General features: G+C 44.6%; 2 protein-coding genes and 2 non-coding genes across 4 annotated transcripts; 1 reads left to right on the forward strand and 3 right to left on the reverse strand.

Moving 5' to 3' along the window:
- The first annotated feature begins 4404 nt into the window (after window positions 1–4404).
- LOC130114030 (cocaine- and amphetamine-regulated transcript protein-like) lies at window positions 4405–5524 on the forward strand. The gene is made up of 3 exons (XM_056281758.1): window positions 4405–4675; window positions 5011–5094; window positions 5256–5524. Exons 1-3 carry the CDS (start codon window positions 4526–4528, stop codon window positions 5361–5363), a joined length of 342 nt encoding a protein of 113 aa, XP_056137733.1. The 5' UTR covers window positions 4405–4525; the 3' UTR covers window positions 5364–5524.
- Window positions 5525–6845: 1321 nt separating this feature from the next.
- Window positions 6846–20590, reverse strand: LOC130114029 (40S ribosomal protein S17). The gene is made up of 5 exons (XM_056281757.1): window positions 20498–20590; window positions 19613–19764; window positions 19257–19362; window positions 14649–14714; window positions 6846–6969 (listed from the first exon to the last, which is right to left on the reverse strand). Exons 1-5 carry the CDS (start codon window positions 20498–20500, stop codon window positions 6892–6894), a joined length of 405 nt encoding a protein of 134 aa, XP_056137732.1. The 5' UTR covers window positions 20501–20590; the 3' UTR covers window positions 6846–6891.
- On the reverse strand, window positions 7067–7192 carry LOC130114879 (small nucleolar RNA SNORA71). The gene has a single exon (XR_008810471.1). It is a non-coding gene; the product is annotated as a small nucleolar RNA SNORA71 (small nucleolar RNA).
- LOC130114878 (small nucleolar RNA SNORA71) lies at window positions 19436–19558 on the reverse strand. Its single transcript, XR_008810470.1, has one exon. It is a non-coding gene; the product is annotated as a small nucleolar RNA SNORA71 (small nucleolar RNA).
- Window positions 20591–21041: the final 451 nt, after the last annotated feature.

Here is a 21041-nt window from a genome sequence, read left to right on the forward strand (position 1 = left end):
GTCCAAGCACAAGCTAACTCTCAATGCTGAGAAATGTGTCCTCTCTGTGCCAGCCATCGAGTTCGTGGGGTTCCGGCTGTCAGCGAGCAGTGTAACTCCATTACAATCCAACGTGGACGCCATTCAGGCCATCCCTGAGCCCAGCTCGGCCGCCCAGGTCGCCTCCTTCCTGGGTATGACAAGTTACTACCTGAGGTTTCTTCCCCAGTACTCTGCGACCACAGCCCCCCTGCGCCAGCTGCTGTGTAAGGACGAGCCATGGGTGTGGTCAAAGGCATGCAGTGACGCTGTGCGTGATCTCAAGACTCAACTGACTTCACCACCAATGTTGGCTCACTTCGACATCTCCAGCTCCACCTTTGTGACCTGTGACGCATCAGCCACAGCGATAGGGGCTGTGCTGTCTCAAACCCAGAACGGTGTGGAGAAGCCCATCGCCTTCGCCTCCCGTGCCCTCAACCTGACCGAGCAGCGGTACTCCGTGGGTGAGCGTGAGGCGTTAGCCTGTATCTGGGCTTGTGAAAGGTGGCACCTCTACCTCTATGGCCGCTCCTTCACCCTCAGGACAGATCACCAGGCCCTGACAGCGCTGCTGTCCACATCTGGGACAGGCCACAAACCCCTGAGGTTGCACCGCTGGTCTGACCGCCTCCGCCAGTACAACTTCAGCCTGCAGTTCACCCCAGGCAGAGACAATGTTGTCGCCGACCTGCTCTCTCGCTCTGTCTCCACCCCAGCTCCACAGACGGACACTGACTGTGTGGAAAAGGACATTGTCCAAATGCTACACACACCCCTTCAGGCCACTGTCTCTCTGCAGAAGCTGAGGGCAGCCTCCGAACAGGATCCTGTCCTCTCCCAGCTCCACACCTACATCCAGAACGGCTGGCCTCACAAGGTCCCAGAGGAGCTGGCTGCGTTCGCCCGAGTCAGACAGGAGCTCTCCTGCTGGAACGACACCTGCGTGGCACGTGGGTTTTGCACAGTGGTCCCAGCTGCTCTCCGTGCACGTGTTTTGAATATGGCACATGAAGGCCACCTGGGCATTGTGAAACTGAAACAGCGCTGCCGAGACCTGGTGTGGTGGCCGGGGATAGACAGAGATATTGAGGCTCTGGTGACGGACTGTTCTGCCTGCCTTGTGAGTGGCAAGACTGGCCACCAGGCTCCCCCACCCCTGCAACCTCTCGCCTGGCCCTCTCAGCCCTGGGAACACCTGCAGTTGGACATTTGTGGTGAGATCCATGGAGTTCCTCACCACCAACGCTTCATGGTGGTCGTCTACGATCTACACTCAAAATGGCCTGAACTCACCACTTCCGGCACTGTGACCTCACAGATCATCATCGACTTCCTGGACTCTCTTTTCTCTCGCTGGGGCCTCCCAAAGACCATCACCACTGACAACGGCCCTCAGCTGGTCTCTGCTGAGTTCACTGCTTATCTCGAAAGCAAGGGCATCCGTCATATACGCACTGCGTACTACCACCCCCCAGGCCAATGGCGGCGTTGAACGTTTTCACCAGTCACTGAAGAACGGCCTCAGAGCACACATGGCCCAAGGGTGCTCTTTCACGCAGGCCGTCCGTCACACTCTGCTGCACTATCGGGCCACACAGCACTCGACCACAGGCGTCACCCCAGCCTCTCTCATGCTAGGCCGGGAACTGTGCATGCCCCTTGACAGGCTCCGCCCCTCCACACCCCAGGCACCTCCCTCTGGGGTCAGAGCCTCAGTCACTCGTCAGCAGACGCGGATGAAGCAACGGTTTGACCAGTCAAAACGAACCAGGGTGCCAGACATCAATGTGTCAGACTGGGTCAGGGTCCGCAGGCCCCACAGGGACAATAAAATGGCTTCATACTGGTCCTCTCCTCTCCAAGTCACCCGTCAGCTGGGCCCAGCCACTTACCTCCTCAGCGATGGCACTCGGTGGCACTCCAGTCGTCTACGGAAGGTGTCAGCTCCGCCACACACAGCTGGTGACACAACCTTAGCCATTCCCTTGGCATGGCGAGACGCCCCGGGGCTTCATGCAGCTCCTACACGGGCCCCAGACATTCCTGGGCCTCAGCTTCCCCTGCCTTCTCCCTCCCCACCTCGGCCTGCCCAGCGTCAGGCTGCCCCGCGACCTGTTCGCACACGTTTACGCCCTGGCCACCTAGAGGACTTTGTGTCAACCTTTCATGTTTGAAATCCTGCTGGGGGGGGGGAATGTTATGTCTGCACACATCGACAGTGCTGCATTTGATTTGATGCTGTTCTATTGTGCTGGGATCGATTGGTGATGCCTGCGGGCTCTGGGTTGTTTGATCGGGTCTGCCTTTGATGCTGTGTCAGTCTAAATAAAGAATGCAACGTAGTGGTTGTGTCGAGCGACAGCGCTGTGTCCTGACGTGATTTCTAAATACAATAGCCCGCATCCGGCTTCCCGCCCACGGACACAGCCAATTGTGTATGTGGGGACCAAGCCGGGAGTGGCATGGGGGTTTTGGCCGGCAGTCCCCCCAGATGCCCCTGCAGTGCTTTTTCAAGTTCTTCTCAAACAAAACAACTTAATTGAACTACAAATCTGATGAAGCCGATTGTGTTTCAGGATAAAAACATCTACGCAGTGAGACTGTCAAGTTGAGAGACAACAGCGACAAACGTAACCTTGAAAAGGAGCGGTGTAAGTTTGGCGCTGGTTGTGTATCTTCTATGAGGTTCCAGGGGATGACGGTTCATCTGCAGAGTTCTGGTGTGGTGTTTTATGGTGTATGTAGAAGAGTGGCGAAGGAGTTGGAGATGTGAATATTATGGAGGTTGGAGTTACATAGCCTCACCTTCGCCAAGACCCCTGCCAGGCCTCTTCGTGGCCACATACGGTAACTGGGCACCTCGCGGCCTCAGGCAAACTTGGTAGGGGATCTCGGAGCTGCAGTGGTCCCCAGAGGCTGTTCATGGCCAACCACTACCCCGCTGCCTCGTGGGAAGTCTATTGAGACAAAGGCTAGGGAAGCACACCCAGAGAGAAAAGCAATGTGTTTGGTGGCACACATTAGGCCCTGTGATCGCCGGCGGCTTGTCCAGGATGTGTCCCCGCCTGCTGCCCAATGACTGCTGGGATAGGCTCCAGCATCCCCGCGACCCTGAGAGCAGGATAAGCAGTTTGGATAATGGCTGGATGGATGGATGGCTGTCAGAGGTCTTTGTAAGGTGAACCAGGTTGTATATGATGGTGTGACTTGACCATGTATAAATGGCAGTGAAAGGCACTTTTTTTGATGTGAAGCACCAACTATAACAGCATAGAGGTTTTCGTGGACTCTATTGCAAATGGTGTAAAACACTTGAGAACCAGATGCTGAATATTGTTTGTTAGTTACAGTATTGTAACGTGCATGGATAAGTAGACACGTTGGTCCTTGACTAATGGGTCAGACCCTTTAGTCGACTGGTTAACGTTGTCGCTTGCGCAGTGGGAGATACGGGTTCGCGTACAGGCTGTGGCGGTCCCGGGTTGCATCCTTAATTCGCTACAGTATTGTGAGAGTGAGGTATCTGTGAACCAACAATGTCTGTGTAGTATAATGCCGGCCAAATTATTTCAATACAAAACTGTTCTTGATCCATTTTACTTGAGAACTAATTCCAATCGGTAAAGTCTGTTAGCATAGCAAATACACGAGACGTGTTTCTGGCACTTTTGCAATGATTTACACGCTAAACAAAATAAGCGCTCGAATTTAAATCGTTAGCTTTAGTTTGACGAGATTTATCTGTCTGGTTTATTTTTACCGCAAACCTACGAGCTGCTTTGCTTCTATTTTAATCCGAGAAAAAAAAACCTCTTGTCTGAAATATGTTTGCCACGTAGCCCCCCCCCCAAAAAAAACCTTTTGGACGCAATATGTCGTCTCTTATCTGATAATCTTGTCAATCGCTCGCTAAGAACCCATTCTGATGACATCTGAGACACGTTTTGGATTCGGGGGAGACAAACTGTCGGAGCGAGTTGGACGGAAGTTGTCGAAGACGGACACTGAAAAACAAACACCCGATAAAGTCACTCTCAGGTCGGAGTGAATGGACCCGCCCTGCCGCGCTGTTATGACATATCCCATTACGGTCCGCAGGGCGAAAACGAGCTCTTTACATGATTCTTTTCAAGCCTTCGCCGAATTTAAACCACACTGCAACAGATTTAGGGTTTGTTTGTTTTGGTTTTTGCCTCCACTCCCCATGACTGCAACTCGCACATACTCAACCAAAGCCAGCTAGCAGACAGAACAACAGCAATTAACTGGTGTGGTGTGGAGGCTGCCTCCCCCCGCCCCAAAACGATATTAAAAAAAAAAAGTGCTTGAGGCGGGGCGAAGTCGACATCAAAGTGCCGCAGAACGGCCTAAAAGCCGCGGAGAGCCGCCGGGTGCAGACCAGCCGAGCCCCGGACAGGAAGGATACGCGGCGCAGCTCTCCCGTCTCTCCATCGGCCCCAACAGCCCCACGGCTCCGACCCTCAGCACCGTGGACCGGCCCGGCATGTGGGCGCGAGCTGTGCTGTGCGCGGCGCTGCTGTCCGCACTCGGCGGTGCTGAAAGCAGCGACTCCGCCATGGAGGCCGACCTGGACACCAGAGCCGTGCAGGACTTCTACCAGCAAAACCCCAACCTTACCAACGAGAAGAGGCTGGTAGGCAGCCTCTATATTTTATTCTATTTATTTTATCTACTTTACTTCTCAGCCAGTGCTTGCCACGCGCCGGGCTGCAACGAAAAAAACGGAAGTTTGTTTAAAGAATTTGTCATGTTCGCAAAAGTGCGCGCTTTGAACTTCTGGTCAAGTTCAGGTGCGTTATTGTGTTTTACACTGCAGTTTTACTGCTGCGCTGTGAAACACACCGATATGTCCAGTTTTTTTTTTAATCTATATTCTTTCGTGGACGCTCTTTATTAAGCTTCACGTTTGTGCGGCATGCCAGGAGTTCAAACTTGCAATCCTGTGTGTGTGTGTGTGCGCGCGCGCAGCTCGGGGCTCTACACGAGGTGCTGGAAAAGCTGCAGACGAAAAGAATTCATCCATGGGAGAAGAAACTTGGACAAGTTCCTACCGTAAGTACAAGTCTCTAAGCCCGACGGAAACTACAGTATATGTGTTGGGGGGCGGCTCTGTGCAGGTTGTGTTTGCATGCAAATATAACGTTTTGTCGATTTTTTTGTTCCCTAAACAAGCAGCGCTGGGTACCCTGTAAACCGCTGTTCCTTCTTTCCAGTGCGACATGGGAGAGCACTGCGCCGTCCGCAAAGGTTCGCGGATCGGTAAAATGTGCGACTGTCCACGGGGAGCGTTTTGCAACTTCTTCCTTCTGAAGTGCCTGTGAACACAAATGAGTGCAAGTTTGTATGAACAAATAAAATGTTATGTACTATCATATGATCGACGCTGTGGTATGTAGCATAGGAAACGTCACTTTCGAGCCCGAGTCATTCCAAGGCCCTATTGTTATCAACTGATGTGTCTACGTTAAATAAAACCGTTTTATCCTGCTTTTTAAATGGTCTGTTTATTTTAGCTTTTTACATCTTATTTAATCAAATCGACGCCTTACCGGTGAATTGTTTGGTGTATTCATTAGTTTGTGGATATGATGTTGTGGTCGAAGTGATCATGCTAAGTGAGGGACCCTCAAACTGAGGGGACAGATGGAAAACTCCTTAGACTTGCTTTGGAAAGTCCTTTACGGACGCGATCGTCACCCGCAGCTTCGAGAAGAAGCTAAGTGACCAATTCTAACCGGAATAGAAGTTCTCTGAAGTATTTAGTAGTGTCGGTGAGTCTTGGGCTCGTAGTTCAATCATATTAAAACACAGGCGTAAAACACATTTTCCGATTCGTTGTGGTGGAGATGGCCGTGTTGGTATCTTTGTGTTCAGTGGACCATTTTAACAGCAATTTACGAATCATCCAGACGAACAAACCTCATCAGATAATGAGTGGCGGAGATATGGCAGTCACTTTACAAGCCGTGTCAAATCAAGTCTTAGACCGATAAGGACAAAGTCCAGGAAGATTTTACACCTTTAAATGCTGGTTGTTTTAAGTGTTGACAGGCTACAGTAGCAGCCGAGTCACGGAATCAATAAAGGTCATTCAGTGTTATTACAAGGCTTTTTTTATAATATATATATATGTATATATATACTCGATTCTGATTGGCCAATTACGGTATTCTACGGTCTGTTATTTCTGAATAGCAGTCCGTTGCTATCGACGCAGTTCTACTCACTAACGAACTATTTTTAGCGGAACTATAAAATCATTTTTAAAATCAATGTTTTGTCAAATTGTTGGGATTTTATTGAATTGTGTAATAATAGGCGGTATAATGTACAGCGAACCGGTCATTATTGCGAAATAAACCCCAACAGGGTGATGCAGGACCCCGAGGCGAAAGGTAAGTTTCCCAATAATGACCGGCTCGCTGTGCATTATCCCTTACGTCATCGCCAACACGATCCGGGTTCCCTTACAAACCAGCCCTGCATGCTGCTGAAACAACCCAACCTGAGCAAACGGGTCATTCATTCATTTGTGGTGCAGACTGTTATGCAATCTGATGTCAATGTCTTATGTCAATGTTGTGCAGCCCCCCCCCCCCCCCACCAGCATATCCCTACCATTTGTAAAACCTACATTGTGATCAATAAATTCAAACATTTCTGAGGAGTTACTATTGATGTTCTGTCAGGGCACTTAACCATCCTGACATAACATGAAAAAAATAAACTAGGAGTGAGTCGGTCTGTAGGTAGACAGAGATCTAGACAACTCATCTTCAAAAATCAACATTCGTTGGACAGGATATTTTTCAAAATGTTTTATTAGCCAGTTATATATATTACAGACGCCTACACTCCTCTGGGCTGCTTGAAGTTCATTCCGACAGTGGGCTGTGTGACCTGCAGGTTGGATAGGCTGCCAAAGTCCTGTGGAAGAGACATAGAGTCAAGGCCCACTCTGGCATCTGGACTCAAAATATCAGCAGCCACACATCATAACACAATACACTGTTCAGGTTTAAGATGTCTGAAAGCGTCAGGGTTTGACAGGAATTAATATTCCAACAAACACGGGAAATGCTGCCAGTTTTAATATTCCTGTACTATCAATGACCTGGCAACAGACACCATAGTCACTTTCGATACAGGTTCATAAAATGTCTGAAACCAATGGCTATAAAAATATAAACAAAACAAAAAAAACCCAGAAATCACGAGAAACTAAAGCAAAAAACAAAACTACAATTTATGCAAACCTGTATGTACCACTATCAACTGAGGCCAGCCTATTTCCATTCAGCCTGTTCAAAGTAGTCTATTTAAAAAAATTTAAAAAAAAAAAAGGGGGGGGGGCATGCGTGTTTAGACAGAATTTTGTTCTACATCTAGGAAAACAAGAACCTGTCTCCTAGGATCAAAATTAAGCCTAAACCAAACACATGCCTTGGCCAAATGATTTCATTTCCTGCTGTGGTTGACAGAGCACAGTCCGTTTATTCACGGTTCTCTTATTACCAACATCACACCACCGCCACTAAAGTTAGATTCTGTTGTTTTGCTTGACCTTTTTCCATTTACCTGTGGTGATATTGGTAATTAGACTCGTTTCACCACTTGAAACCCCAGCGAAGCATTTGAAATTAAACAAGAGTTGCCAGTGTTGTTGTGTCAGTAACGTCATCAAACTAGTAAACAAGGCTGAAACCTGGGTCTTAGGTATGGATGTTCATCTTTTGATCTTCCAAGAGCTTGTGCCCAATAAAAGTTTGGGGATACCTTGCTCCTTTTAATTTGCTGAGTAATGTTTGATTTCAAGTACGGGGGGAAAAATGCCCAGAAAGGTTAACATGAAAGTAATACTTTGGCTATATTTATGCAGCACTCAGCTTTGTGTGTTTTCCTTGGTATGAAGAGCAGCTAAATAAGTACGACAGCTCTTTTCCAAACTATTGTTCGATTGAAAATCATATTCCCCAAAGGTGGTATAAAAACATGAAAGTAGCCACTGATGAGTGATGAAATTACAAGGGTATAAAATGGATGGAATCTTTATTACCAAGGTAAGCTCCTTCAGCTTTGTAGTTCTTGCAAAGGAATCTCTGAACAGCTTTCTGTTGAAGCATGTCAGTCTGTAGTTGTGTTAAGAGGTGAAAGTTAATTATTTTCATCAACTAGATAAGAAACCTAAAATGTCTTTTTATGGCATTTACTACTGCCATTGAGCTCTGCCATCAGTTGAGAACTGGTTAAACAGTGACCAAAGAAGGTGGACAGTTTAATGTTTGTCCTCTTGAAGGGTGCATGTTGGTCTTCCACCTCTCCCTTCCTCATCAGAGCAAGTACTGTCTTTTCTCTGAAGGCAGTAATAAAGCCCATTTAAAGAAATCTATAGTTTCTTAGCTATTTACGGTTAAGTATGACCTTCAACGTTGAACAACTACAGACTGTCAATAGAAAGCCATTTATCTCAGCAAAAACTGCAGAACTGAAGGAATATTTGACAAAAGAACTACCATGGGAATGATGATTATAGCCCACCCATCTTATACCCTCGTCATGATGTCTGCTCTCAGTGACTACCTTACATGTATTTAAAGCACCTTTGGGGCAAGATTTTCAATATGTGGTTTTAACAATAGTTTGGAAAACAATCTCAATTTAGGCTTGCTCTTCATACCAAGTAAAACACTTTGATGAACATGAAGTTGAGTGTTGCATAAATATAAAGTATTAGTAAATAGCTGTTTTTTTTTATAAAACCTCCTTTTTTTCTTGTGTAATTGAAAACTAACAAACATTACTCTGAAAATGTAAAAAAAGGCAAGGTGTCACCAAGACCGTAGGAGCGAAGTTTATTTCTGCCGTATATAATTGTTTGCTACAACTTGGCTCCTTTAAACTCACTGCCACCTGCCTTATTCTTACACATTCATCTACTATAATGCCCATGTAAAATGCTATACAGTCATTTTATAGGGAAAGTCCTACATAACAGTAACCATTAAGAGAACTATCAAGGTGTTCGTGACTTCAATATGTCATCAGCTATTGTCAAACACACCAGCAATAAAAAAAAAAATGTAAAAAAAAAAAATCAAAAGGGACATCCGTTTGCATGTAGATCTTAGCGAATATAGCTTCAAGATAAATTAGAAAACTTTTCAATCTTTTTGTACTGAAGTAAAAGGATAAAAGATGCAACAAATACATACATGGGTTGGTAGCTTGTAATATTGAGAGCCCTTAACCAACGTTTCAGGCATATTTAGCTATCTATGACAAAGTTGTTTTTGTTTTGCTATTCTAACGCCACTAGGAGGCTGCCATGTAGTCTGCTGGAAAAGCAACACATTCTATCACATAGGCTCATTATTGAGAAACTCAAGTGGTATTGTTCTTCAATACAGAAGAGGCAAAACATGCAAGCCGAAATAGAGATGAAAGTGACTTGGAATGCAGCCAGTATGAAATTAGGCCAACAGTCCTATAGTACAAGAAAGTGGCACAAAATTTTTTTTGGTTTAATGGCTGGTGACCCCACTGATTCAAGTCTTATTATTAGCCTTCCAGCCCTAAAACCTGCTCGATAGGCTGGAATAACTGGCACAACAAAAAAATATGGTACACATGGACCAGTTTGGAAACCATAATTCTAAGGCTAGGCACACACTAGATGACTTATCAAACCCCAATTGATATTGAAAATGTCGGAAACTGCACACATAAGGATAGATTTCTTTGCTTGCTTTTGAGTTCTCCATCAGCTTCGCTCTCAGGGTTATAAATCGTTAACTATCAAACATGTTTGATGTTATTGGAATGGTCCTGAATGGCTTGCAAGTAGATCGGGAGGGCTAGAGATTGAATCTGTAAATACATTATACTACAAGATAATCAGGGAAACTAATCGGTTCGAAGCAACCTAAAATCAGGCCATTCGGTTTTGCTCTCCACCTTAAAATGTATCATCAGACCTTGAATGCAGTTCATTAAGAACCAACTTGTATTATTAAGTAAGACGTTAAGAACTCTGGCCTGGAGGCAATGAGTATTGAGCTAGTGAATAATTACACCTTAATATGGAGATTACATAAAAACAACATTTCCAAAGGCCCGAGGGATTTACTCAGATGCCTAAGTAGGTCTGGGCAATGAAATGATAGCGATATGCACCGGTGATAGCCACTTCATCAATAGCACTAAGAAAATTGTTAAGTAGTTTCACTTAAACGCATTAAATGCAAACCACTGTGAAAGCGCATAACGAAAACCTGTGCTCCCTCCCTGGCTCATAAACAGCCTATCATATCCCTTAATGAAGCGGGCTATGCGTGATGCGCAAACAGCCAATCATTTAACAGGTGTGTTGTTCGGTATTGCCACTGATGTGACAATAGAAAATGCATGGAGTGAGAAAATGAGTGCAGATGGCGAAGAAATTGTTGATAAAAGACAGGTCAGCTCGCCAGTATGCTGTTTTGTTTTTTTAAAGGTGTGACCAATATCAGAATACAACTCTGTGTAAGCTGTGCAGGAACACCGTCCCGACCAAGAGTGAGAATAGCTGCTATCACAGGGCTCTACACTAACTTTTTGCACTGGTTGCACTGGTGCGCCTAACTTTTTTTTTAGGAGCACCAGCACAAAATTTAGGTGTACCCACATTTTTCATTGCGTAGCCTTTAAGACCAAAAGGTCTCCTTTTTATCGCTCTTCTGTCATATAATGTGAATGATTTTTTAAAACAATAAGGTGTAGAAAAAGCTTGTCTTTATTTTAAACACAATATATATATATACACTACCGTTCAAAAGTTTGGGATCACATTGAAATGTCCATATTTTTGAAGGAAAAGCACTGTACTGTTCAATGAAGATAACTTTAAACTAGTCTTAACTTTAAAGAAATACACTCTATACATTGCTAATGTGGTAAATGACTATTCTAGCTGCAAATGTCTGCTTTTTGGTGCAATATCTACATAGGTGTATAGAGGCCCATTTCAAGCAACTATCACTCCAGTGTTCTAATGGTACAATGTGTTTGCTCATTGGCTCAGAAGGCTAATTGATGATTAGAAAACCCTTGTGCAATCATGTTCACACATCTGAAAACAGTTTAGCTCGTTACAGAAGCTACAAAACTGACCTTCCTTTGAGCAGATTGAGTTTCTGGAGCATCACATTTGTGGGGTCAATTAAACGCTCAAAATGGCCAGAAAAAGAGAACTTTCATCTGAAACTCGACAGTCTATTCTTGTTCTTAGAAATGAAGGCTATTCCATGCGAGAAATTGCTAAGAAATTGAAGATTTCCTACACCGGTGTGTACTACTCCCTTCAGAGGACAGCACAAACAGGCTCTAACCCAGAGTAGAAAAAGAAGTGGGAGGCCGCGTTGCACAACTGAGCAAGAAGAGAAGTACATTAGAGTCTCTAGTTTGAGAAACAGACGCCTCACAGGTCCCCAACTGGCATCTTCATTAAATAGTACCCGCAAAACACCAGTGTCAACATCTACAGTGAAGAGGCGGCTGCGGGATTCTGGGCTTCAGGGCAGAGTGGCAAAGAAAAAGCCATATCTGAGACTGACCAATAAAAGAAAAAGATTAAGATGGGCAAAAGAACACAGACATTGGACAGAGGAAGACTGGAAAAAAGTGTTGTGGACGGATGAATCCAAGTTTGAGGTGTTTGGATCACAAAGAAGAACGTTTGTGAGACGCAGAACAAATGAAAAGATGCTGGAAGAATGCCTGACGCCATCTGTTAAGCATGGTGGAGGTAATGTGATGGTCTGGGGTTGCTTTGGTGCTGGTAAGGTGGGAGATTTGTACAGGGTAAAAGGGATTCTGAATAAGGAAGGCTATCACTCCATTTTGCAACGCCATGCCATACCCAGTGGACAGCGCTTGATTGGAGCCAATTTCATCCTACAACAGGACAATGACCCTAAACACACCTCCAAATTGTGCAAGAACTATTTAGAGCAGAAGCAGGCAGCTGGTATTCTATCGGTAATGGAGTGGCCAGCGCAGTCACCAGATCTGAACCCCATTGAGCTGTTGTGGGAGCAGCTTGACCGTATGGTACGCAAGAAGTGCCCATCCAACCAATCCAACTTGTGGGAGCTGCTTCTGGAAGCGTGGGGTGCAATTTCTCCAGATTACCTCAACAAATTAACAGCTAGAATGCCAAAGGTCTGCAATGCTGTAATTGCTGCAAATGGAGGATTCTTTGACGAAAGCAAAGTTTGATGTAAAAAAAATCTTATTTCAAATACAAATCATTATTTCTAACCTTGTCAATGTCTTGACTCTATTTTCTATTCATTTCACAACATATGGTGGTGAATAAGTGTGACTTTTCATGGAAAACACAAAATTGTTTGGGTGATCCCAAACTTTTGAACAGTAGTGTATATATATATATATATATATATATATATATATATATATACACACACACACACACACACACACACACTCACTGGCCACTTTATTAGGTACACCTTGCTAGTACCGGGTTGGACCCCCTTTTGCCTTCAGAACTGCCTTAATCCTTCGTGGCATGGATTCAACAAGGTATTGGAAACATTCCTCGGAGAGTTTGGTCCATATTGACATGATAGCATCACGCAGTTGCTGCAGATTTGTCGGCTGCACATCCATGATGCGAATCTCCCGGTCCACCACATCCCAAAGGTGCTCTATTGGATTGAGATCTGGTGACTGTGGAGGCCATTTGAGTACAGTGAACTCATTGTCATGTTCAAGAAACCAGTCTGAGATGATTCGAGCTTTATGACATGGCGCGTTATCCTGCTCGAAGTAGCCATCAGAAGATGGGAACACTGTGGTCATAAAGGGATGGACATGGTCAGCAACAATACTCAGGTAGGCTGTGGCGTTGACACGATGCTCAATTGATACTAAGGGGCCCAAAGTGTGCCAAGAAAATATCCCCCACACCATTACACCACCACCACCAGCCTGAACCGTTGATATAAGGCAGGATGGATCCATGCTTTCGTCCAATTTTGGTGAGCCTGTGTGAATTGTAGCCTCAGTTTCCTGTTCTTAGCTGACAGGAGTGGCACCCAGTGTGGTCTTCTGCTGCTGTAGCCCATCTGCCTCAAGGTTCGACGTGTTGTGCATTCAGAGATGCTCTTCTGCATACCTCGGTTGTAATGAGTGGTTATTTGAGTTACTATTGCCTTTCTATCAGCTCGAACCAGTCTGGCCATTCTCCTCTGACTTCTGGCATCAACAAGGCATTTTCGCCCACAGAACTGCCGCTCACTGGATATTTTCTCTTTTTCGGACCACTCTCTGTAAACCCTAGAGATGGTTGTGCGTGAAAATCCCAGTAGATCAGCAGTTTCTGAACTACTCAGACCAGCCCGTCTGGCACCAACAACCATGCCACGTTCAAAGTCACTTCAATCACCTTTCTTCCCTATTCTGATGCTCGGTTTGAACTGCAGCAGATCGTCTTGACCATGTCTGCATGCCTAAATGCATTGAGTTGCTGCCATGTGATTGGCTGATTAGAAATTTGCGTTAACGAGCAGTTGGACAGGTGTGCCTAATAACGTGGCCGGTGAGTGTATATATATATATATATATGAAGAATATATAAAGAAAAATAAAGTGTTTAAAGTGCTACACTGAGCTTAAATTGAACATTTAAACATTTCCAAATAAAAGTGTTTGTGCTTTTAATGAAAAAACGTTCAATGGCTCTACCTCTCTTCATTTTCACCCGTTTTGTCGCGTAGACCAGCGTTTCTCCAACCTCTCCTGGAGGACCACTTGTCCTGCATGGTGTAGATCTCTCCCTGCTCCAACACAGCTGATTTAAATGATCAGTTTTGTTATCAGGCAGCTTCGGGAGCTCATAACGAGTTGATCATTTAAATCAGCTGTGTTGGAGCAGGGAGAGATCTAAAACATGCAGGACAAGTGGTCCTCCAGGAGAGGTTTGAGAAACGCTGATCTAAACCATGCAGGACAAGTGGTCCTCCAGGAGAGGTTGGAGAAACGCTGGCGTAGACCTATAGGCTATTATTTTCCCGTTCAAGTTCTCTGGCGCTCAGCCTGCTCGCATTTTTTGAACAGACACTACTTAGAGCAGTGAAAAGGACCACAGCCAATCAGAGGCAAGGACCCACCCGAGCTCTGTCTCTTATTGGTTTAGACCACGATACCATCAGGAGAACACAGAGAGATGCTGCGCTTGCGAAAGAGATTTCAGCGGTCACCCGAGCAGCATCGGATGCACCAGTGCGACCTATAATTTTTTCCAGTCGCACTCTTAAAAATTTTGGTCGCACTCTCAAACCCTGTATCACCCTATGGAGTACGCAACATGTCTGTCAGTCTCAATCTACATTCAAAGTAAGGCAGTTAAATTCAAAATAAAGTGGTTAAATTCAACATTTTTTCTCCTGGCCTTTATTAAAAATAGGTAATTAAAAATGAATAATTATCAATATCGACCGAAACGAAACAGTTAATCATGATTCATTTTTCAGCTATATCGCCCAGCCCTAAGCCTAAGACAGACAACATTATAGCATTCTGCTCCAACTAAACCAGACACTTACCAGCAGCTTCAGCATCTCCTTGGTGTCAGGATCCACCTCAATCAACTCCTGGTCAAGAGCAGACACCTGGACAGACATGGGCATAAGAGGTTAAAGTAATACTGACATCAAAATCTGAAAATTCCTATTCACAGGCTATGTTTCGAGTTGGAATGTGACCACAGAGAAATTCAGTGGCCAAAACAGCGTGTCTACGGCCACTCGAGAGAGATCTGTGATTAACTGTAGATGGTGTCAAATGACAAATTGTGCCAGTGGATACAGACACCAGTCAATTTGCATATAGGGTGTGTCCGTAGCGAGATGCTATAAAACCATGGAGAAGCCGTTTTTTCACTCCCTCCTGCTAGCCACTTGGCTCGAGTTTGTGCTATTTTGCTGAGACTCTATTATCGATCTTACTACAACGTATTGATATCTATCAATCTAACAGTTATTTGTATCATCGAACATATTATTCGCCAAGTTGTATTGCACTGCCGTGCCGTAGGCCTACCACCATTTTTTTCTACAGCAAGTGACAAGCGGTACCGAGCTCCACCCACACAAACACCCAGGAAGACATTAGCCAATAGCTTTGAATTCATAAAACCACACCTATTTTCGGTTATGATTCAAACCCCCAATGTTAAAAAATGTGTTCAGAAAGGGCATGTCAGTCTCTCTTTAATCTCCAGCTAGTCTTTTATTCATCATCTGAAACAACACTCACTCTGCAGAGTTAACATTAAATATGTAAATTCCTGTGACAGACAGAAAACGGTTATCTACCGATCAGAAACTAAAGGTTTTGGTTTCAACACCAACAATCTCATTTCCGACCGTTGCAGAGGATGCCCAGTCAGAGACCCATTTCCTGACAGATCAATGGTTGATATTAAATACCTCTTCTATAGCATGCCCTTAATGCTAGTGCTCCTTTCTGTTTTTAAAGTCACTGCCAATATTTCCGCTGCACCCATGTAATTTTTCATGAGAATATTGAGTACAAGGACAGTTTCAATGTGCTGAGAACTTGTCACTCTCTGAATTAACAGCTTCATCTTTGTCACTTGTCATATGGCAGCAAGTGTTGCAAAATCTCTGACAGAGAATTCTTGCGATGGTTTCTAGATGTCCTATCAGCCTTTAACCCAAATAATGGGGGGGGGGGTGCAGTATCAAGGCAAGAGAGGCAAGATTGAGATGGCTTGGACATGTGTGGAGGAGAGATGCTGGATATATTGGGAGAAGGACACTGAATAAGGAGCTGCCAGGGAAGAGGAAAAGAGGAAGGCTAAATAGGAGGTTTACAGATGTGGTGAGGGTGGCTGGTGTGACAGAGGAAGATGCAGACGACAGGAAGAAATGGAAATGGATGATCCGCTGTGGCGACCCCTAATGGGAACAGCTGAAAGTTGTAGTAGTAATGGGGGGGGGGGCAGTATGCTCAGGAGGCAGACCAGGTGGTTCAGTAACAGGAGCAGGAAGGTTGCCAATTCAATCCTCAGCTCCCCCTGACGAAAATGTTGAGGTGTCACTGAGCTAAAAGAAGAAAGCCACTGTATTTTGTCATTGTAGGTTACAATGAAATTTTTTTCTGCATTTAACCCATCCCATTGTATAGGAGCAGTGGGTAGCTGCAGCGCCTGGGGTCCAACTCCAGTTCTTCTTTCCATTGCCTTGGTCAGGGGTATTAACCCTAACATGCATGTCTTTTTGATGGTGGGAGGAAATCAGAGCACCCGGAGGAAACCCCTACAGACACGGGGAGGACATGCAAACTCCATACAGAAAGGACCTGCGACAGCCTGGGGTTCGAACCCAGGACCTTCTTGCTGTGAGGCAACAGTGCTAACCACTGGGCCACCCACCCACATGCAAGACACCTAACCCCCATGTACTTCTAATGAGCTGGATGTTACCTTACATGACACCACTATCAGTGTATGAGTGTGTGCACGTGGGTGAATGTGAGGCATTAATTATAAGGCGCATCAAGTGGCTGTTGCAGCTAGAAGAGCACTATAGACAATTAATTCAATTTTTGTATCACCAAAATATTTCAGTTTAATCCAAATATGCTTCCTTTAGCTAAAACCTTATTTGGCCTCAGTAAATCAAAACTCCATTTACATGACTGTCTCAAAGATCATCATCTTGATCAGGCTAATTTTGGGGTGACTGTAAATGTAATCAATGACTTGGCAGTAGTCTCACCATAGTCACTTTCCATTCAGAGACAAACATCAATACATGGTGAATTATTGTAAGCTTTCTTGCTCCAAGACCTACTGATAAGTCAACTACAATACTATAACCCTTTACTGAACCTTGCAGGGAAAGTCGCCCATGTCTCTCTACAACGATGTCAGGGGAGAGCTCTACAGAGGCACCCCTGGAGCTGATAGGTATTCAGTGTCCGATCGAGGACGCTTTCACTTCAGCAAACTTGCTGCCAAAAGGGCTTTCACTGGCTTTTTAATTCAAGCTAATCTCCATGCTCACTACATCAGTTTGATGTACAGCCCCACTAGCACTGTTTCCCACCACATCCCTTCTCGCTACCCAGATGCCTAGCCCATACTTCATTACGAGTTAACACATTGAAATTCACTGGAAACAAAGTTTTTGTACATTTAGGCAATCAGCCACGTCTCACTCATTGGTTTGATAAATACTTAACAAGAACAATGCTGATAACTGGGATTTGCTGAATAAGATTTTCTACATACAGGCTTTTCAACAATGAGTTTCACTTTGAATATTTTCTGTTCTCATTGTTTAGTGAAGCACAGCTCAAATGCAGGCAGACTGCATAGGAGTCTGTGCGAAGCTCCAGTCAGGCCATTTAGTGGCCGTAATAGGTACAGTTCCTTAAACCCCGTGTGACCACATTGGTGAACAGACTGACACACCAACAGAAAGACACCTCCATCTTTAGAGCCCTGCACTGTCGCCAACAAGGTTAAAGGCAAACAATGGCAAGGCAAATTTATGTGTATAGCACATTTTTGCAACAAGGCAATTATATTATAGATTTACAGCCTTAAGACTATAAATGCTAAATTGCTCATGTTTGCTGCCACTCAGCTTTTTGGGGATTAGCTTCATAAATTTTGATGTCACTCTAGACACTTGATTTTGTGGACATCTTGCCAAACTAGCTCCAAGTCATTCTACGATGTTGCATTGGGCATAGAAGAGACAAGTCCTTGCATGCTGTGTTCATGTTGACACCGGATGTCGTTATTGTGGATGAGAGCAGGATGTAAAATCAGACGACACTGGCAAATTATGCTGACAATGGCAGATGATACTGCTGTCCAAAGTTAAAATAATTAGGTAGCCGTTTTTTTTTCCACACCAAGTAAAACCATGTTGACTAAGTGGTGTGTATTACTGAACATAATTATATAAAACAACCAATTCCCCCCCTGTAAACACACCATCAAAATAGCAATCCATTGTCCTGTAGTTTTTTTGTGTGTGTGTGTGGTTTTTTTTTTTTTTTTTGCTATCCTGTTGGCTCCATCATGCAGTTTTTTCTCACACACACACACACCCGTGTCGTATGGGGGGGGGGTTCGGATTTTGTTGTTGATTACCATGGCAATGGTCAGCCCTACTATCCCTGAGAATCTGAGGTCTGGATGGTTGATGACATAGTAGAAGATCAGAAATGTTATTTTGGCCTCAAACCATTCAGTGCTTTATAAACCAAGAGCAGGCCGCTCTGATGGCCGAGCGGAATAAACTGCAATTCTTGCAATCCGCTCGTCATGTGCCTGGGAGGTTCGTATCCCAGACTCACCGTAACCGGCCACGGCCAGAGCATCCACGGGGTAAGGCATTCATTAGGCCACCCTTACCCGGGGAATAGTGGGTGTAGATCGGTGTAGTGTTTGGGGACTTGTCGTTCTCCAGCGACCCCTCTGGCCCATCCGGGTGCCTGTAGCCAAGCAACCGAAAGCATTCTCCCTACATCTCCTTCGCAGCCTGCAGGTAATGCAATCCATGCGAGGCTTCAGCGTGTAAAATAGCGAGAGCAGCCGACATGAGTTTGAAGGAAGCTGGTGTTACGACTATCTCCTTCCTGTGGAAACGTGAGCCGTTATTCGACAAGAGTTCCGGCCATATGCCATTGGGTTAATCGGGTGGGATAAGGGGAAAAACTAGAAACAAATTTTGAAAATAAATAAAATAAACGAAGAGCAGTATTTTAAAATCAATTCTTTGACACAGACAGGAAACCAGTGTAAAGACCTCATAACTGGAGTGATGCGAGCCACTTAGTCGGTCTTTGAGACTCAAGCACCAGCATTCTGAATCAGTTGCAGCTTTGTGATCGATTTTAATTATAAAGACACTGTTACAGTAGTCGAGTCACCTGGCTTAGTCCACTTCCTATAAACCATGCCACAAACTAACAAAAACAGGATGCATTCAGTCAATTCAGTGATGATTCTGTATAATCCTAGCCTATTAGGCCTATCAGAAAATCACAAAACAGAGATGTGTTAACCTTAAACTGTCTCATCACCCTTACCTCTCTCCACATTATCCTCCTGTCCTCTAGGTTGCTCCCTATTATTTAGAATGTATTTAAAAGACTGGATTGTTTCTGACCTCTGGGACGTAGTTGTCTCGCCTCTCCCTCTCCTCCTCCTGTAGCTTGATGGAGATGCCTCTGACTGGGCCTCTCTGGATCCGCTTCATCAGATGGGTCACATACCTGTACAAAAATCACACATCAGCAAACACAACCTATGATATTCAATGCAGTAAGATGACATACTATGATTGAATGTTTGAGAGATACAGGGTTTGACAGGAATATTCCAACAAACACGGGAAATGCTCTCAGCTCAATATCCCTGTACTATCAATGACCTGGCAACAGTCACACCATAGTCACTTTCGATACAGGGAAAGACAGGCCGTTCATTTGCCAACTGCATCACCTGTCAAAGGATTAGACTGACCCAGCAATCTTGTTGCGGAGCTTCTTGCTGGGAATGATGGCGATCTCCTCACACACTCTCTTGTTGGTGTGGAAGTCATTCCCCAGGCGAGTGTAGTACTTCTCAATGATGACCCGGGCGGCCTTCTTTACAGTCTTAGTCCTGACTCGTCCCTAGAGCCACCCGAAAAATATCACGATAAAACTCATGAGTGGACATGACAGGTTGTTTGAGCCTTCACTGCAAACCAAACATAGAATTTACAACCAAAACTTAGGGGGAAAGACATTATTCCAATGGCTACAATTAATCAGTCCACACCATAGCTAACAAATATTTCGAAAAACAGCACAAAATATCTACCCCTCAAGTCCAACATTTCTTTTAGCAAAAGAAATTTCGCGTGCAGTAATTTCGTTAGTTACGCTAATTGCCGGTACGTTGTTTAACGTCGTCTCGCAATTTATAGATTTGCCCATTTGTAAAAACTAGACGTTAGCTTCAGTCGTTAAAGGTAAGCTAACGCCAACGTTAGCTTCCCTGTGAAGATTACTGGGGCGCTACTTTCTGAAAGGAAACTTCCTTAATGAACTCCCTGACAATACAATATCTCAGGTTCACCAATTTAGCTTATTTTCCGATCAGCACATATTGACAAAATGTGAATTCCCGGCCCGTTACACAGGGGGGCAAGTTGCATCACTATGGCTCTTCCATTAGCAACTCGCCAATGTCGGCTAAAAAAATTAAAAAAAAAATCTACAAATCACAGACAGCAAAAATGTAACAACACAGTAGAGGCGTTTGAGAGCCCGATTATAACCGTTATAATACTGCAACATATTACTTATCTAAAACGAAGGATTAAGACGGATACAGAAACCCAAACTATAATAAAGGACCCACCATGTTGAAACGGCCTGGTAGAAGAGGAAGAAAAAGACCGCCGGCGGAAGTTTAAGCGAGTAAGCGGAAGTTGGTAACATATGCACGTTTCCTGTTGCGCCCTCTGTTGACTGGATAGAAAACGTTCCTCTTACCCATGAGCGTCAACATTGCCTGTTTTGCATTTTATATGTATTTAAGGGTGCTCTAACAATTGCCAGACATTTTTCATCCGAAACGTGCAAAATAATAAAAAACATTAATAAATTACCTTCCATAATACTCAGTATTTTCTCAAATATTTGGCCAAAGTTAAAAAAAAATCCTGCTTGGAAAGAATGTTGGCAGGAACCTGTCAAGAAAAAAAAGATGTCATTTGTACCTGGACAGTTTGGCCACATTACTGGACACTTATAGATCTTTGATTTGTCAACTTTACTGTTGATTTGAATGGAAAGACAGCTCACTTTCACCTCTTTACGCTTCCCTTTCTTCTGAGGGACATTAATGCTGCATGGAGTTTCCTCTCCAGCCTTGGTGTCTGCAGCAAAGCTAACAGAGAGCC

This window comes from Lampris incognitus, chromosome 6 (genome assembly GCF_029633865.1).
Source record: "Lampris incognitus isolate fLamInc1 chromosome 6, fLamInc1.hap2, whole genome shotgun sequence".
Lineage (NCBI taxonomy): Eukaryota > Metazoa > Chordata > Actinopteri > Lampriformes > Lampridae > Lampris > Lampris incognitus.

Coding starts and splice junctions, on each gene's coding strand:
- LOC130114030 (XM_056281758.1), top strand. CDS start 4,526: ATGTGGGCGCGAGCTGTGCTGTGCGCGGCGCTGCTGTCCGCACTCGGC. Junction 4,676..5,010: donor TTACCAACGAGAAGAGGCTG/GTAGGCAGCCTC, acceptor GCGCGCGCGCAG/CTCGGGGCTCTACACGAGGT. Junction 5,095..5,255: donor AACTTGGACAAGTTCCTACC/GTAAGTACAAGT, acceptor CCTTCTTTCCAG/TGCGACATGGGAGAGCACTG.
- LOC130114029 (XM_056281757.1), bottom strand. Junction 19,363..19,612: donor CTCCGCAACAAGATTGCTGG/GTCAGTCTAATC, acceptor ATTTTTGTACAG/GTATGTGACCCATCTGATGA. Junction 6,970..14,648: donor AGGAGATGCTGAAGCTGCTG/GTAAGTGTCTGG, acceptor TCTCTTCCACAG/GACTTTGGCAGCCTATCCAA.